This window comes from Ursus arctos, unplaced genomic scaffold, assembly GCF_023065955.2.
Source record: "Ursus arctos isolate Adak ecotype North America unplaced genomic scaffold, UrsArc2.0 scaffold_26, whole genome shotgun sequence".
Taxonomy (NCBI): Eukaryota; Metazoa; Chordata; class Mammalia; order Carnivora; family Ursidae; genus Ursus; species Ursus arctos.
In genome coordinates, this window is record NW_026622941.1 from 42,374,140 (window position 1) to 42,390,465 (window position 16,326).

Below are 16,326 nucleotides of genomic sequence, written 5' to 3' on the forward strand. Positions count from 1 at the left end.
CCATAAACACACACACAGAGTAAGCAAATTTTGGTTTTCCAAAATGATTGCACCATTTTAAAAAATTGACTTTAATTTTTAAGCCAGTTTTAGGTTCATAGCCAAATTGAGCAGAAAGGACGGGGAGTTCGCATGTACTTCCTGACCCCTTCCGTGCGTAGCCTCCCTCACTATCAACATCCCTCCCCAGAGCGGTACCTCTGTGACAGCTGACGAATCTATGCGGTTACACACATCACGTGTAGGGTTTCGTATGGACTTTTCCAACGTGGTTGCCCCATTTTGTATTCCCATTAACAAGGAAGGGAGCTCTTGCTGCTCCACGTTCTCATCAGCACTTGGTGTTGTCAGAGTTTGGATTTTCACTCTTCTAAAAGGTGCATAGTGGTATTTCATTGTTTTAACTTGTGTTTCCCTAATGACATGCGATGTGGGCATCTTTTCATATGCTTGTTTGCCATCTTTGTAACTTCTTTGGTCAGCTGTCTGTTAAAGTCTTTGGCCTATTTTCTAATTGGGTTCTTCATTTTCTTTCTTTCTTTCTTTCTTTCTTTCTTTCTTTCTTTCTTTCTTTCTTTCTTTCTTTCTTTCTTTCTTTCTTTCTTTCTTTCTTCCTTCCTTCCTTCCTTCCTTCCTTCCTTCCTTCCTTCCTTCCTTCCTTTCTTTCTTTCTTTCTTTCTTTCTTTCTTTCTTTCTTTCTTTCTTTCGATTTATTTATTTATTTTAAGAGGGGAGGAGCAAAGGGAGAGTGTCAAGCAGACTCCATGCCAAGCACAGAACTTGACCTGGGGCTCAATGCCATGACCCTGAGATCACAACCTGAGCTGAAACCAAGAATCCGACGCTTAACTGACTACACCATCCAGGTGCCCCTGGTTTTCTTATTGTTGAGTTTTAAGAGCTCTTTATATTTCAGACAACAGTCTTTTTATTGGATTTTTCTTTTCTTTTTTTTTTTTTGCAAATATTTTCTCGCAGTCTATGGCTTGAGTTCTCATTCTCTGGATAGTGACTTTTGCAAAGCAGAAGTTTTTAATTTTAATGAATCCAGCTTATCAATTCTTCCTTTCATGAATCATACTTTTGATATTGTTTTGTTAATACTTTTCTGAGGATTTTTGAATCCATGTTTATGAGAGATTTTGGTTTATAGTTTTCCTTTCTTATAATGTCTTGGTCTGGTTTTGCGGGCCTCATGGAATGAGTTAGGAAGTATTCTTTCTGCTTCTTTCTTCTGAATGAGATTGTGGAGAATTGGTATAATTTCTTCCTTAAATGTCTCATAGAATTCACTAGTGAACCCATCTGGGCCTGATGTTCTTTTTTATTTTGGAAGGCTATGAATCCTTGATTTGGTTTCTTTAATAGATAGAGGCTTATGTGAATTTTGGCAGGTTGTGTCTTTCAAGAAATTGGCCCATTTCATCTAGGGTATCAAATTTGTAGGCATAGAGTTGTTCATAGTATTCCTTTATTATCTTTTTAAGGTCCATGGGATCCATAGTGAAGTTCACTCATTCATTTCTGATATTAGTAACTTGTGTCTTTTCTCTCTCTCTCTCTCTTTCTCTCTCTCTCTTTTCACTTAGTTAGCCTGGCTAGAGGCATGTTAATTTCATTATTTTTTCAAAGAACCAGATTTTGGTTTCATTGATTTTTTTCTGTCAATTTCCTGTTTTTATTTCATTTATTTCTGTGCTAGTTTTTATTATTTATTTCCTTCTGCTTACTTTGGAATTAATTTACTCTTCTATTTCTACTTACTAAAGATGGATGCTTAGATTATTGATTTTAGATGACTCTTCTTTTCTAATGTATAAATTCAATGATATAAATTTCTTTCTAAGCACTGCTTCTGCAGCATCCCACAAATTTTGGTAAATTGTATTTTCATTTTCGCTTAGTTCAAAATATTTAAAATTTCTCCTGATATTTCTTCTTCTCATGTGTTATAGAATGTGTTGCTTAATCTCCTCATAATTGGGGATTTTTCAGTTATCTTTCTGTTGTTTGCTTCTGATTTACTTCTGTTGTGGTTTGAGAGCATAGATTGTATGATTTCTATTCTTTCTATGCTGCTGCATGTTCCGTGTGAGCTTGAGAAGAATGTGTATTCTGCTGCTGTTGGATGAAGTGTTCTATAGATGTCAATTATATCCAGTTGATTGATGATGCTGTTGAGTTCAATTATGTCCTTATTGATTTTCTGCCTATTAGAACTTTCCATTAATCATAGAGGGGTGATAAAGTCTCCAACTATAATAGTACGGTCATCTATTTCTCCTTGCTAGTCTATCAGTTTTTGCCTCATGTATTTTGATGCTCTGTAGTTGGGTGCATACACGTTAAGGATTGTTATATCTTCTTGGGGAATTTATCCCTTTATCATTAGGTAATGCCTCTCCTTATCCCTGATTATTTTCCTAACCCTGAAGTCTGCTCTTTCTGAAATTAATACAAATACTCCAACTTTATTTTAATTAGTCTTAGTATGGTATATCTTTCCCCATCTCTTTACTGTTGCTCTATATATGTCTTTATATTTAAAATTAGTTTCTTGTATTCAATCTTTACTTGGGTCTTGTGGTTTTGATACATTCCGATAATCTCTCTTTTAATTGGTCTATTTAGATTATTGACTTTTAAAGTGATTATTGATATAGTTGGATTAATATCTACCATATTTGTTACTCTTTTCTAGTCATTGCCCTTGGTAGAACTCCCAGAGGTGAAGCTCACAAATTGTGGATGTCTCCAAAAGACTGAGCCCCTTTGAGGTTTTTCAGCTCTCAAGTTTATCCACACTGAAACTCCAACAATTTTAATTACACTTCAGGTTTTTCTACCAAGTACTAGTTTAAAAATAATTACTAAAATCTCAAAACAGTGTTGGTTAGACTTTGTTTTGAAATGTACTGACTAAAAGACGAAATTGAAAGATGGTCCATGTTGACAGATGACTCAGATTAGCATCAGGGTGGTTCTGACTGGGAACATTCTCCTTTTGTGGTAGAATATCTAGAAACCATTTTTAGCATAAACTTTTTTTTAAAAAAGATATTTATTTATTTATTTATTTATTTATTTATTTATCTATTTATTTATTTGACAGAGAGAGAGACAGCCAGAGAGAGAGGGAACACAAGCAGGGGGAGTGGAAGAGGAAGAAGCAGGCTCCCGGCAGAGGAGCCCGATGCGGGGCTCGATCCCAGAACGCCCGGATCATGCCCTGAGCTGAAGACAGATGCTTAACGACTGAGCTACCCAGGCGCTCCTAGCATAAACTTTCATGCAAATTTTGACAAGCAAGAATTGTTGTATTCAAATCTTCCCAGTTATCAGTCTCATGGTCATAATTTTGACTTTTAGACAGAAATGGGCTTTCTCCTTTTTAGACTATGTTCACACAAGTTTATTCTAGAATCTGGATAATCAGACAATCCATACCATGGCTTATCTACATGCTAAATAAGAAAATGCAAGAAAAAATTCCACAAGAACAACAATAACCAATTCTGCTATAATAATATTTTGCTAATTGGAAGTCACTGCAGAGACCTGCCCCCCCCCCCACCTCCCTGGGTCATGAGTCAAGTTGCAGTCTAGCCTTATTGCATAGTTGTCCACAGGTGGGCAACGGTCTGGCTGCTGAACAGGTTAGGTTGCTAGGCAGAAGCTTTGGAGCTGGGCGAGACTTTGGAATATTAGTGACTTCCCTACCCTTCTATTAGGAAGCTCTAGAGTTTGAGGTCAAGGGCACGGTGAAAGAGGAGCTTAGGAAATGCCATGCTGCACAAAATCCCAAAAGCTGACAGGTAAACTTCCCAATGAGCCAGGCTCAGACTCTGGTTCTCCTTCCCCATATGAGAAGTTCCATGACAGCAGGTTATCCTACAGGCCTCCCTCACATCCTTGAGTAAAGGCCAGACCAGTCCCCAGTTCTAGAGAGGCCAACTACTCAGCTACAGGCTTGATACTCAGGGCAGGCATTACTATCCCAGTCACCTATGAATTGGGCCACTAAGCCAAAATAGAGGACATAGAGTTAAACTTTAATTTCAGATACACAACATAACAAATTTAGTATAAATATGCCCAAATGTTGCATGGAATATACTTATATTAAAAATAATATGTCATTTATCTGAAATTAAAATTGAACTGCACATCTTGTATATTTATTTGCTAAATCTGGCAACCCTGACATACACCAACATAGATCTTCCCTCATATTGACCTGCAGATAAGGGCACTGGTGACCAGGCTGCTGCTCTGGGTTTCTACTGTAAAGGAGCAGACAATAAGTAATGACTGACCTTTAGACGCTTTCCTTTAAACTGTCCCCTCATTAACTAGCATGGGTTATTTAGAAGTATTTGGTTTAGTATTCAAATAATTAGGATTTTTGAGATATTTTGCTTTTTATTTCTAATTTAATGTACCATCGCGATAAAACATAGTCTATATAATTTCAGTCTTAAAAAAACTGGCTCAGTGGGGCGCCTGGGTGGCACAGCGGTTAAGCGTCTGCCTTCGGCTCAGGGCGTGATCCCAGCGTTATGGGATCGAGCCCCACATCAGGCTCTTCCGCTATGAGCCTGCTTCTTCCTCTCCCACTCTCCCTGCTTGTGTTCCCTCTCTCGCTGGCTGTCTCTATCTCTGTCGAATAAATAAATAAAATCTTTAAAAAAAAACTGGCTCAGAATATGGTCTATCTTTGTGAATGTCCACTTGAAAAGAATGTTGCTGTGCTTACACCAGTTAAATGGCAAAAATCGACAAGGCAGGAAACAACAAATGTTGGAGAGGATGTGGAGAAAGGGGATCCCTCTTACACTGTTGGTGGGAATGCAAGTTGGTACAGCCACTTTGGAAAACAGTGTGGAGGTCCCTTAAAAAGTTAAAAATTGAGCTACCCTATGATCCAGCCATTGCACTACTGGGTATTTACCCCAAAGATACAGACGTAGTGAAGAGAAGGGCCATATGCACCCCAATGTTCATAGCAGCATTGTCCACAATAGCTAAATTGTGGAAGGAGCCGAGATGCCCTTCAACAGATGACTGGATTAAGAAGATGTGGTCCATATATACAATGGAATATTACTCAGCCATCAAAGAGAACGATTTCACAACATTTGCAGCAACATGGACGGGACTAGAGGAGATAATGCTAAGTAAAATAAGTCAAGCAGAGAAAGACAATTATATGGTTTCACTCATTTATGGAACATAAGAAATAGGAAGATCGATAGGAGAAGAAAGGAAAGAATGAAGGAGGGGTAAACAGAAGGGGGAATGAACCACCAGAGACTATGGACTCTGGGAAACCAACTGAGGGCTTCAGAGGGGAGGGGGGTGGGGGATTGGGATAGGCCGGTGATGGGTATTAAGGAGGGCACGTATTGCGTGGAGCACTGGGTGTTATACTCAAGTAATGAATCATGGAACTTTACATCAAAAACTAGGGATGTACTGTATGGTGACTAAACATAACATAATAAAAAAATTATTATAAATAAAAAAAAGAAAAAAGAAAAGAATGTTACTGTGGATAGTCTTTTGAATTTCATATACACATTGTATGTTCTTGAATGGAATGTCTTTGAGAGATATATGTAATGTAAACATCTTTTCCTGGGTTGTGGCTTTCTGTTTTGCTATTTTTATGTTGTTTTGTGAGCAGAAGTTTATACTTTTTGTAGGATAAGCAATTTTTATGATGTTTAGAAATTTTGTCTATCCTTAGGTCATCATGAAAAATTGTTTCTTTTACATACATTATCATTTTATCTTTCACATATAAGACTATATAATACAGCTAAAATTGATTTTTGTGTATGATATGAATTAGGACTCATGATACAGTTTTTACCATATGGAGAGTCAATTGACCTTATACCATGTGTTGTGCAAAACCATTCTTTCCCTATCACACTGCAATGGCACCACTGTTGTGGATCAAGTGAGTCTATATGTGGTTTGTTTGTTGAGTCTATATATTGTCCCACTGGTCCATTTTTCAGTCATTTCCCAACAGCACACTCTCTTACTTAATAAATTTTTATAATAAGTCTCAATATCTGGAACTACAAGAACTTTGGTCTTTTTAAAGATTTTTTTTTTTACTATTTTAGATCTTTTTGATTTCCATACAAATTTTAGAATAGTTTTAGCAATTTCCATAAAATACCACCTGAAATTTGACTGAAATTGCTTTGAATCCATATTTCAAATAGGGTTGACATATTTACAATATTAAGTTTTCCAAGCCATGAAAATTGTATATGCCTCTCTTTGTTAATTTTCTTTAGTCATTTTCAATAAGGTTTTATAGCCTTCTGTGTATGTTTTGCATATCTTTATCCTTAGATATCATAAATTTTTTGATGCTACTAAAATGGTATCTTTTTAATTTAATTTTCTAAGTGTGTCTTGCTAGTATATAGAAATCCAATGACTTTTATATTAATTTTCTAGTAACTTTGATAAATTTGCTTATTAATTCTAATAGTTTAGAGAATATTTTCATTTTCTACATACATAATCATGTCATATGTGAATAACTGCAGCTTGTTTTCTTTCTTTCTAATCCTTAAGATGTTTATTTCTTTGTCTTGCCTTATCACACTGGCATGATTTCCAGTATAATGTTGAATAGTTGTGGTGATCACAGTTATCCTTGCCTCCTTCTTGGTCTCAATGAGAAAGTTTTGATCATTCAGTGTAATATTTGCTGTTTGTGTGTGCGTGTGTGTGTGTGTGAGCGAAGGAGAGAGAGAGAGAGAGAGAGAGAGAGAGAGAGAGACCATTTGATTTCTCTCCTTTTATTCTGTTAAAATTGTATATTACATAATTGTGTGTTTTTTTAATGTTGAACCACCTTTACTGTAATGATATTTGACAGCTTCTAATCCCTATTCCTACTTCTTCCCCTCTTCCCACATCTGAGAAAACTGATAAGAAAGCCTGGGTGTTCCCTCTTTTGTGATTAGTGGGAACTTCAAGCCATGTATGGTACTCCTCAGACTGGCCTCACCCCTAGTCACCATAAATACCCCACTCCATCTCCATTCCCTGCTTTTCCAAGCCATATTTGGATCGGGTTGGGAGGCTTTCCCTTCTCTCCCCAGAAAGCCTTATTATGTGAGTAATATATTTTCATACCATCTTGGTGTGTGTGTGTGTATGTGTGTGTGTACTGTCATCAATCTCAATAGTTGAATCAAATTTTAAGTGGAGATCCATCCTGCCTCTGTAGGGGGGCCACAATAATTGGTACTGTGAGCAGGTTGTCTAGATGATGACTGTTACCACTGAGGTCTTCCTTTTCTTGCTTTGCCTTGTAATATAGCTCTGCTGTGTACTTGAGAGCATTCAGTTTGAGTTGCCGCTTTCTATCTTGTAGGTTCTTTGAGTTGTGTTGCTGCCTGGTCTCAAACTTGCATTCTGAGCTATACTGATTTGTGCTACATTTACTGAGTTCCACCAAGGCATCTGTTATAGACTTAACTGACCTATGTCAGAAGTGTCAATAATTGTCATTTAGAGACAAGAATATGGGACTGGGGCCCTCCTTAAAATGGCAGTGGATGATGCACTCAGCCCAAACCTATCTGGGTGTCTCATATTGAATCGTGTTTCTTGATTCTCCCATAAACAGTGACTGATGCTAAGATCATGAGAGTGACTCTTACCCTGTGACCATTAGCGTGTGTCTCAAGCAGGTGTTGGTCTCTATTCTGTGAAGTGCTCAAGGGAAAGATCGATAACCTGTGCAATATATGGTCCCATCAGGTGATCACTCATGTGGAGAAAGAGCAGTTACTATGAGGCAGGCTAAGGCCACACTCTGAAAAGCAGGTGGTTTACTAGGATCCTGAAAAATGCTTTTGCTGCTGCTTCCCATGTTGTTGCCAAACGAGAGCCTCATCTTCAGGGTTACAGGGGAAAACACATATGTTACAGCTGTGACACAACTAAGGGGTTAATTCAACTATTTCCATGAAGGAGGCCCTAAACCCTGATGATACCAACTTGAGGCTCTCTGGAGGAAGACATTTATGGATTTGAGCAAGGTAGAGAATAATCCCTCTTTCCCCCAAGTATATTGAATAAACACAGAAAAGAAAAAGAAAGAGAATGGAGGGAGAAAAGAAGGAAGGAAGGAAGGAAGGAAGGAAGGAAGGAAGGAAGGAAAGAAAAGAAGGAAAGAAAAGAAGGAAAGAAAAGAAGGAAGGAAAGAAGAGAGAGAAAGAGAAAGATGAAGGAAGAGAAGAAGAAGATAAAGAAGAAGGAGAAGAGAAAAGAAAGAAAGGAATGAAAGAAAGAAATCTGGAAACGGAGGAAACAAAGAACTGAAACACAATCTGATGCAACTGGAAATACAATTTGCTAAAAGAATTTATACATCTAGGAGATTTTTTTTTAAAGGCATGGATTGGCTTTGTGCCTCTAGCATATAGGTTCTGAATTAACTTTAATGTCTAAAATACACTAACTGGCAAACCTTTGTGGCCTTAATCCATACTGGAGGTCAAGTTACACTTCTGCCTGGGATCTCACTAAATTTAAACAAGATACCTCTATAATCTTGAAGGAGTTATTGAACCCAAAATAGAGAACAGATAAGTATGCCTCACCCTAATTATCAGAGCTATTGACTTGACTATATTTCATCCATGGCCCCCTAAAACATTACACAGTGGTCACGCACAGTCAAAAACAATAAGCAACAAACTAAAAATAAATCAAGTCCTTGACATTTACACATTGGCTTGACAAAATGGAACTCTATAGACCTTCCCCTAGTTAAAATAGTTAATATGCCCCAATGTAAATTAGAATAGGGCCTTCAAATAGTGAGACCCATTATATGGCATCTGTTTAGAGAAGGGGGATTATGCTCACATTATTTCTCTATTCAACAACCAATTTGACTTTGTTTTAAACTTGGAAAGAAGAAAGGTACTTCACAGTTGATTACCAGAGCCTTAATCTGATGGTCATACCCATTAAGGCCCCTACCCAACACTAATGAAATTGCTGACTCTACCCAATCAGCAACTGGTAAATACTTTGGTTTCATGGATTTGGCTAACAATATTCTGTTCAATACTCATTCCCACAGCCTTTCAGTCACAGTTTTCCTTCACCCCTGAAGGGGCACAATACATCTTTAACTCAGATGTTCAGGGAATGCCTCCATAACACTGCCATTGCACACAATCTTTGCAGGCAAAATCTTAAATGCCTGGACTTTCTCCAGGAGCACAGGTATGATATTACACTGATGAATCTTCCTCCGAAGAGTTTCACTGGGCATACTCATTCAGGACATGCAAATACAAAGGAGCTCACAAAGAGGATAGGCCACTTCTCCACACACAGTGCAAATTCCTGCTGCCTCAGTTAAAATACCTGAAATTATCTGGTAATCTGAAGGCCACCCTGACACTGTCAAGAAACAGCTACTGACCTGCTTGGCACCCACAATACTAGAACAGGCCTAACATCTTTTAGGCTTTTTTTTTTTTTTTTTTTTTTAGTTCTGAAGGTAATGTATTCCTTATTTATGAAGCCCATATGTGCTATTACTTGCAAATCAGCCCACCTTGAATGGGGCCCCCCTCCAACAAAAGGCTCTAAAATCGGTCCAAGTTGCAATGCAGTGGACATTACTATTCATGCCCTCCAGACACTCCTTCATTCTAGAGGTTGTAGCAAGACCTTTTCATGCCTCTTGGAGTCTCTGGACCACCCATGACAGCCACTTTGCCTTCAAGGTCATTCTGTTCTTCCCATGAATCATCAGAGGAACCAAGCACATCTGGACAGATTGACCCTCATGGAGTCTCTAGGCTGGTTGTAGACCTTGAAAAAACAATTCTTCACAACAGCTTATATTATAAAAGCATTTTATTGAACACACTCTGGAGGTAGTCAGAACCAGAACAAAATTTGGGATATGGATGGGGACCCTGGTCTGAAGGTTTAGATACCAGGAAACTTTGGATTCTTCTCTTGAGGACCATGCTATAGAGACCTAAAGGCTGATTTGAAGCAGAGCATAGAATCACAATACAGGAGACTAGAGACCGGGGATTGGACCAAGAATGCTACTCTGCAATACATTGGACTAGACCACACTCCAGAAAAAGAAAACTTGGCTTGGGCAACCACCTGGAAGAAGCAGTCACCACAGGTTGGATTGCTGCTCTTGGGTGGCAGTGACTTGCATCAGGCTCTTAGCTCTTGAAGCTCTTCCGGGAAGAGGAGGTGGTGGAGACAAACTTCACACTGGAGCTACTGCCCCCACCACTGCCAAAGCCCATCCCCAGGCTTCGGCCACTGCCTGCGCTGAAGCCAGAGCCCCCCACACTAAGCCCGCCGCCCAGGCCAACGCCTCCACTGCTGCTGGAGTAGTAGCTTCCGCTGCCACCTCCTCCAAGACCACCGCCAAGACCTCCACCAAGACCTCCACCGAGGCCACCGCCAAAGCCACTGCCGCCGCCATAGGCAGAGGACACGCTGTTTGTGATGACAGCTGCAGAGAAAGGAGGGAGAACTTGGTGAGACCAGTATGCTCGATTAAGCCTGCACGTCCAAGTTATTTGATCCCGCTAGTGTTAGCGTTGTACCTGGCCTCTTTCACAGAGTAGCAAATGAGGCTCAGGACTATGCCATTTAGTTAAGGTCCCTAATAGAAGGTTGGTGAGCTTAGAAGGCAAGGAATCGTGCTAAGTCCTCAGGGGGTAGGGACAACGAGGGGAGAGGGTACAGATGTATGAAACACTGGGCCTTTGCTTCAAGAAATAAGACATGAGCCATGTTGGTTCATGTCTCAATCTGGGCTCTTTCCCCTCTACTACCTCCTTCTCTCTAAATGTATTAAAAAACTATATACTGCAATGGGAGTTTCTGGTATGTAGAAACAATAGGATTCTGAGTTGGCACCAAATACCCCATATTATCATCATTGTGAAGGTCTGTTCAAAGTTACTTACAGATGTTGACTGGTCCAACTCCTTCTCCACTCAGTCTAAAATGGGAAAAATTAAAGGAAGAGTTAAAAACTCCCCAAAGACAGTACTAGTCATGTTTAGAGCTTGTTCTACAAGCAAGGAGCCTGCATGCCCCAAAGCTGCTTAAATTAGAGAAAGAGATAGCCCTCTAGAGTGACTTCCCAATGAAGAGGAGTGTCAGCCTATTTGACCTAAAAACAGTTTATTGGAAGAAGATTGTAATTCACATCCTCCTCCACCCATTAGATGGAAAGCATGAGTAAGAGGCTGTGGGAACTATGAATATGTATCAAGCAGTTTTGGCCTGGTAGGAGCTTACGTTCTCTGAGGGAATTTGGCATAGACAGAAATACCTCTAATAGGAAGGATGCGGTGGTTAGTGTCAGAAGATTGCAGAAAATGGAGTAGTTTGAGAATCCAAAGGCAAGTGAATTTAACTCAGCTGGAGTAATCATGAAAGGCTTCCTGAAGGAAGGGGTACTTGAAGAATGGGAAGACATTTGTTGAATTGCTTGAAGGAGAGGAATCTGGTCATGACAACAGGGTGAGAAAGAATCCTGGTGGTGGGAACTGGGTCAGAAAAGTGAGTTGGGGCCACATTGTGTAGGTCAGCTGTATGCCTAGGTGTCAGATTGAAACTGGATTAGTGAAGAGTAATTATCATGCACAAGATAGTGGTCACTTGTGTGTGTGATTTACACCCTGTAGTGGAGAAGAAGCTCCATTTTATCAAATGTGAGGCCATACTGGACTTGTGAAGTCAGCCGTATGTTGCCTACCTGCACTCCTCGCCCTCCAGCAGCTTCCTGTAGGTGGCGATCTCCACGTCCAGGGCCAGCTTGGTGTTCATGAGCTCCTGGTACTCGCGCAGCAGGCGGGCCATGTCCTGCTTGGCCTTCTGCAGGGCGTCCTCCAGCTCGGCCAACTTATTCTTGGCGTCCTTGAGTGCTAGCTCCCCGCGCTGCTCAGCATCCGCGATGGCGTTCTGCAGGTTGGCGCACTACAGAGGGAAAGAAGTGAGTGGGAACCCTTTAGTAGCTGACCTAGGCCTCAGGTGTCTCTTTCTGGAATTTCAGGGAGAAGCCAGTACATTTGTCCAGGTCACTGTGGATGGTGGAACATTGTAACGCTGGTATTTGTTCCAGCTCTGGTGTGTGTGTGTGTGTGTGTGTGTGTGTGTGTGGGTGGGTGGGTGTGTTTATAAAAAGTAAAACAAAACAAAATAGATCTCCCTTTCAGAGCTCAGGCCCCTTCCTTGGCTTCTTGCGACCTCTCCCTACCTGCTTCTTGACATTGTCGATCTCAGCTCTCAGCCTCTGGATCATCCGGTTCATCTCAGAGATCTCTTGCTTGGTGTTGCGGAGATCATCCCCATGCCGGCCTGCTGTCTGCTGCAGCTCTTCATACTGAAACCACCAGAAAAGAGGAAAGACCCCCATTTATTTAAGAATGGAAATAGTTTCTCAAAGCTCACAGGCAGGAGCGACCAAGAGGTGGCAAGTAGTCTAGTTATCTGAGACCTGGGGCTGGTTTCAGCTTTGTCCAGGTGGACCTGGTCTTAGATAATTTTCCCTTTAGTGCCTTTGCTTTCATAGAGACACAGGTGTGAGATTCAGAATGAGATTCTCCTTAAGGTTCTTGAATTTATGTGGCAAATGTATGCATGACTGTTCCCACAAGTCACCCCACAAGGCCTCAGGGGTTTTGGGAGCCCCATTCTTAGCATTTTGTCAACAGTCTGGAATCCTAGACATATGTCCATCCCCTCACTCAGGATGTATTTGCCACAGCACCCACCTTGGTCTGGTACCAGGACTCAGCTTCCGTCCGGCTACGGTTGGCAATCTCCTCATACTGGGCTTTGACCTCAGAGATGATGCTGTCCAGGTCCAGGGAGCGGTTGTTGTCCATGGACAGCACCACGGACGTGTCTGAGACATGGGTCTGCATCTGGGACAGCTCCTGCAGGGAGATTTGAAATCAGTCATTCTGTGTTATTTAATATTGGGTCCATTCAAATCTTCCACTCATTGTGGTATGTCAACTTGAGAAAAGAAATAATAACCACCTACATCAAAAATTAAGATAAGTTAATAAACAATCCAGATCATGAATCAAATTAGTTTTTAAAAAACTTTAACAACTTTGAACGTCCAAGAAACCCCTATCATGTAACCTCTCAGACTCACATCTTCTTGGGCCATAACTTAAAAAAATCTAGTTGCATGGACTGCTTGCTGGGAGAAAACAGAGAGGGGATGCCACTCCAGAAAGGGGAGGTGGCCAGGAAAGGTATACTTGTGCCTTTAGTAATGCATTCCAGACCTCACTCTGCAAAATGACTATTGAAGAGGTCTTTTGCTTTTAATTTGACTTTCTTTTTTTAAAGGGTTGTCTTCATAAGTAATAAAGTGTGAGTGGTACCAAAGGGGAGGGAGAGACAGAGGTGTGCTCACAGCATAGGAACCACTGAAGTCAATCTTGGAGCCCCTAATTCCTGGTGATGTCCCATGTCTCTGGGTCCCCAGTAGGGGGCATTTCTTACCGCCTCAAAGAACATCTTCATGAAGTTGATCTCATCCATCAGGGCATCGACCTTGGCCTCTAGCTCCACCTTGTTCATGTAAGCGGCGTCCACATCCTAGAGAAACAGGGATGGTTGGCACTGCACCCGATTTTTACCCTGACTTATATGAACGACACCCTGAGACAGCATAGCCCCGGGCTACGAGCTATCTTCTACCCACGCACCTTCTTCAGCATCACAAACTCATTCTCAGCAGTGGTACGCTTGTTGATTTCATCTTCGTACCTGGTGGTAAAAAGGATGGTAAGTGCTGATCAGAGGATGAGGGACAGGTGGGGTCTGGGGTCTTTATTGCATGAAGACCACTGTGAGCCTGCCTTCCCGCTGGGAAGGGTCTTCTCACATCATACAGCCAGAGAGGGAGGGAGCACTGGTAGTATGAGCCCCTGGGCAAAGTCCTCACCTGTAAGAACATTGGTTTTTCTGTAACTGCTTACCAGATAAACATTATGTTATTGCTATCATTCAGTTGCTTCAAGAATATTCTTGAATATTCTTAAAGAATATTAAAGAAGCTGTGTTATTTCTACCCAATGCCATATCCAATTTCCCTAGTGCTTTTTTCAACTCCCATAGCCTTGTGAAAAAACAAACAAAAAACTACCAACCCAGCTACTACTCCGTAAGGGCTAAAGAAATTATTTGAGCCACTATGTTGGGTTTGGGGACAATCCATCAGAGAGCCCATGCTGTGGACTTCGAGTATACTGGGGAGAAAAGCCCTAAAGAGCAAGGATTACATGACAGCTCGTTTCCCCAGGTGGTACCAAGGTGCTGAGCCTGTTGCTCTGGCTGGTGGTTAAATGCTATTGGTACCAAGGGATTGAGTTTGGGGCTGGTACGTTCTAAACAGGGACAGGATTGTTTTTTTTTCCAGTTCCACAGGCATCCATGGAAGGGACATGCGTCTAGCCCATGGGGGAGGCATACGCAGCAGGCTGGTTATAAAGTACATCTGGTGCCAAGGTGACATCACCCGCCCCCTCTCTGCTCCCTGTGACCCACTTGTTCTTGAAGTCCTCCACCAGGTCCTGCATGTTCCTCAGCTCCGAGTCCAGGCGGCCCCTCTCGCCCAGGATGCTGTCCAGCTGTCTCCTGAGGTTGTTGATGTACTGCTCAAACAAGGGCTCCAGGTTCTGCCTCACGGTCTTGGTGCCCTGCTCCTGGAGCAGAGTCCACTTGGTGTCCAGGACCTTGTTCTGCTGCTCCAGGAACCGCACCTGGAGAGGGCAGAGTGTGAAGGTGGAGAAACTTGAATTTCATGTTTCGATGATCAATTCACCAGTTTTCCTCCCATTTCCTGCTGGTCCCCTCCACCTCTCCATGCACGGCGCCTGGCCCTGGGCTCCCAGAAGGGAGGTGCAAAGTGAGGCGCTTGCCCTCACTCTTCTAGGGGAGACAGGACACCCGGACAGCACTGGACCCAGCTGGGCGGCTGTGAAGACACTCAGGCTACTGCCCAATGAACTCATCTACCTTTCTCGTCAATCAGCCCTGTTACAGGAAGCACAGAACTCTTGTCTTTGCCCCACAGTCATCAAAGAGCCCTTATGAGGTCATCTCTGAAGGGCAGGAAGTAAGACCCTCTCTTCCCAAGTAGCCAATGAAGCCGTCTAACTAAGAAAATGGGCCACAGATCCAGGACACAGAAAAAACTGTAACGGCCACCTAGGAAGGTATGTGCACAAAGTCAGAAAATCTCCCTTCTTTGCACTTTCTTTGGCATTTATTCCACACTTGTGGCGGTTTTTCACGAAAGATCCCACTCACCTTGTCGATGAACGAGGCGAACTTGTTGTTGAGGGTCTTGATCTGCTCCCGCTCCTCCGTCCGCACCCGCTGGATGGCGGGGTCAATTTGCAGGTTGAGGGGAGTCAGGAGGCTCTGGTTGACCGTGACCTCTTGGATGCCTCCAGGGGGGCACACGGGGAAGCCAGGACCACCGAAGCCTCCTCCAAAGCCAGCGCCGCCACCGAGCCCAAAGCCTCCACCAGCTCCACCGCCAAAACCAAATCCACTCCCAGCTCCACCTCCGAAGCCATAGCCGCCTCCGGCACCTGCACCTGCACCAAATCGGTTCCTGAAGCTGCCACCGCTAGTGCTGATGGAGATCCTCTTGGAGCCCCCCAGGTTGTAGAGGCTCCGGCTGCCGTAGCCACCTGCTCCGCAGGCACCCCCTAGGCTGACCCTGCCAAAGCCGCCACCGCCACCCCCGGACCGGGACACGGACGTGAAGCTGGTGCGGGAGACAGACGGGGTAATGGCAGAGGCAGCGCTGAAGCTCCGGCCGCCTCCACTCCGGAAGGATACACTCGACTGGCGAGACATGATGGCTTGTTCCTGGTAGAGCAAGAGTACCGGGCACTAGGGGTTGGGAAGTGCTGGAGAGAACAGAGCTCAGCAGGACGCAGAAGGTGGCTCTGTTACCCAGGAACGGCAATCCCCCCTTTTTATTCCCTAGAACTGGGTTGGGCGGGAGAGCTGTCGAGCTGTGAATGATTAAGTGGGCTGGGCATGCCTGGGGGGCAGCTGTGAGCTCACCGTCACACCTGCACAGTGGTGTGGGGTGCAAACGCTTGCTTCCTGGCAGGCTGTGCTCAGTTAGGAATAACCTTGCCTTGCAGCGCGGATATCTTGGCAGAAAGTTGGCAATGCTGCCAGCCAGTCTCTCTTCACCAGGGGGGCCTGGGGCTGCAGGCACCCCCAGAAGGACAC

At 42.8% G+C, this 16,326-nt stretch overlaps 1 protein-coding gene across 1 annotated transcript; it reads right to left on the reverse strand.

The window, feature by feature from the left end:
* Positions 1-9,906: 9,906 nt before the first annotated feature.
* Positions 9,907-16,049, reverse strand: KRT5 (keratin 5). Its single transcript, XM_026501803.4, has 9 exons — positions 15,382-16,049; positions 14,617-14,831; positions 13,776-13,836; positions 13,570-13,665; positions 12,822-12,986; positions 12,305-12,430; positions 11,804-12,024; positions 11,007-11,041; positions 9,907-10,546 (listed from the first exon to the last, which is right to left on the reverse strand). The coding sequence occupies exons 1-9, from the start codon at positions 15,937-15,939 to the stop codon at positions 10,248-10,250; spliced, it is 1,776 nt and encodes a 591-aa protein (XP_026357588.1). The 5' UTR covers positions 15,940-16,049; the 3' UTR covers positions 9,907-10,247.
* Between the last annotated feature and the right edge of the window lie 277 nt (positions 16,050-16,326).

Bases quoted from the DNA above. Each gene is read 5' to 3' on its own strand.
- KRT5 (XM_026501803.4), bottom strand. From the start codon at position 15,939: ATGTCTCGCCAGTCGAGTGTATCCTTCCGGAGTGGAGGCGGCCGGAGC. The intron at 14,832-15,381 runs GTGAGTGGGATC...TGCCCTCTCCAG, and splicing joins TCGCCTCGTTCATCGACAAG to GTGCGGTTCCTGGAGCAGCA. The intron at 10,547-11,006 runs GTAAGTAACTTT...CTTTCTCTGCAG, and splicing joins AGTTGGACCAGTCAACATCT to CTGTCATCACAAACAGCGTG.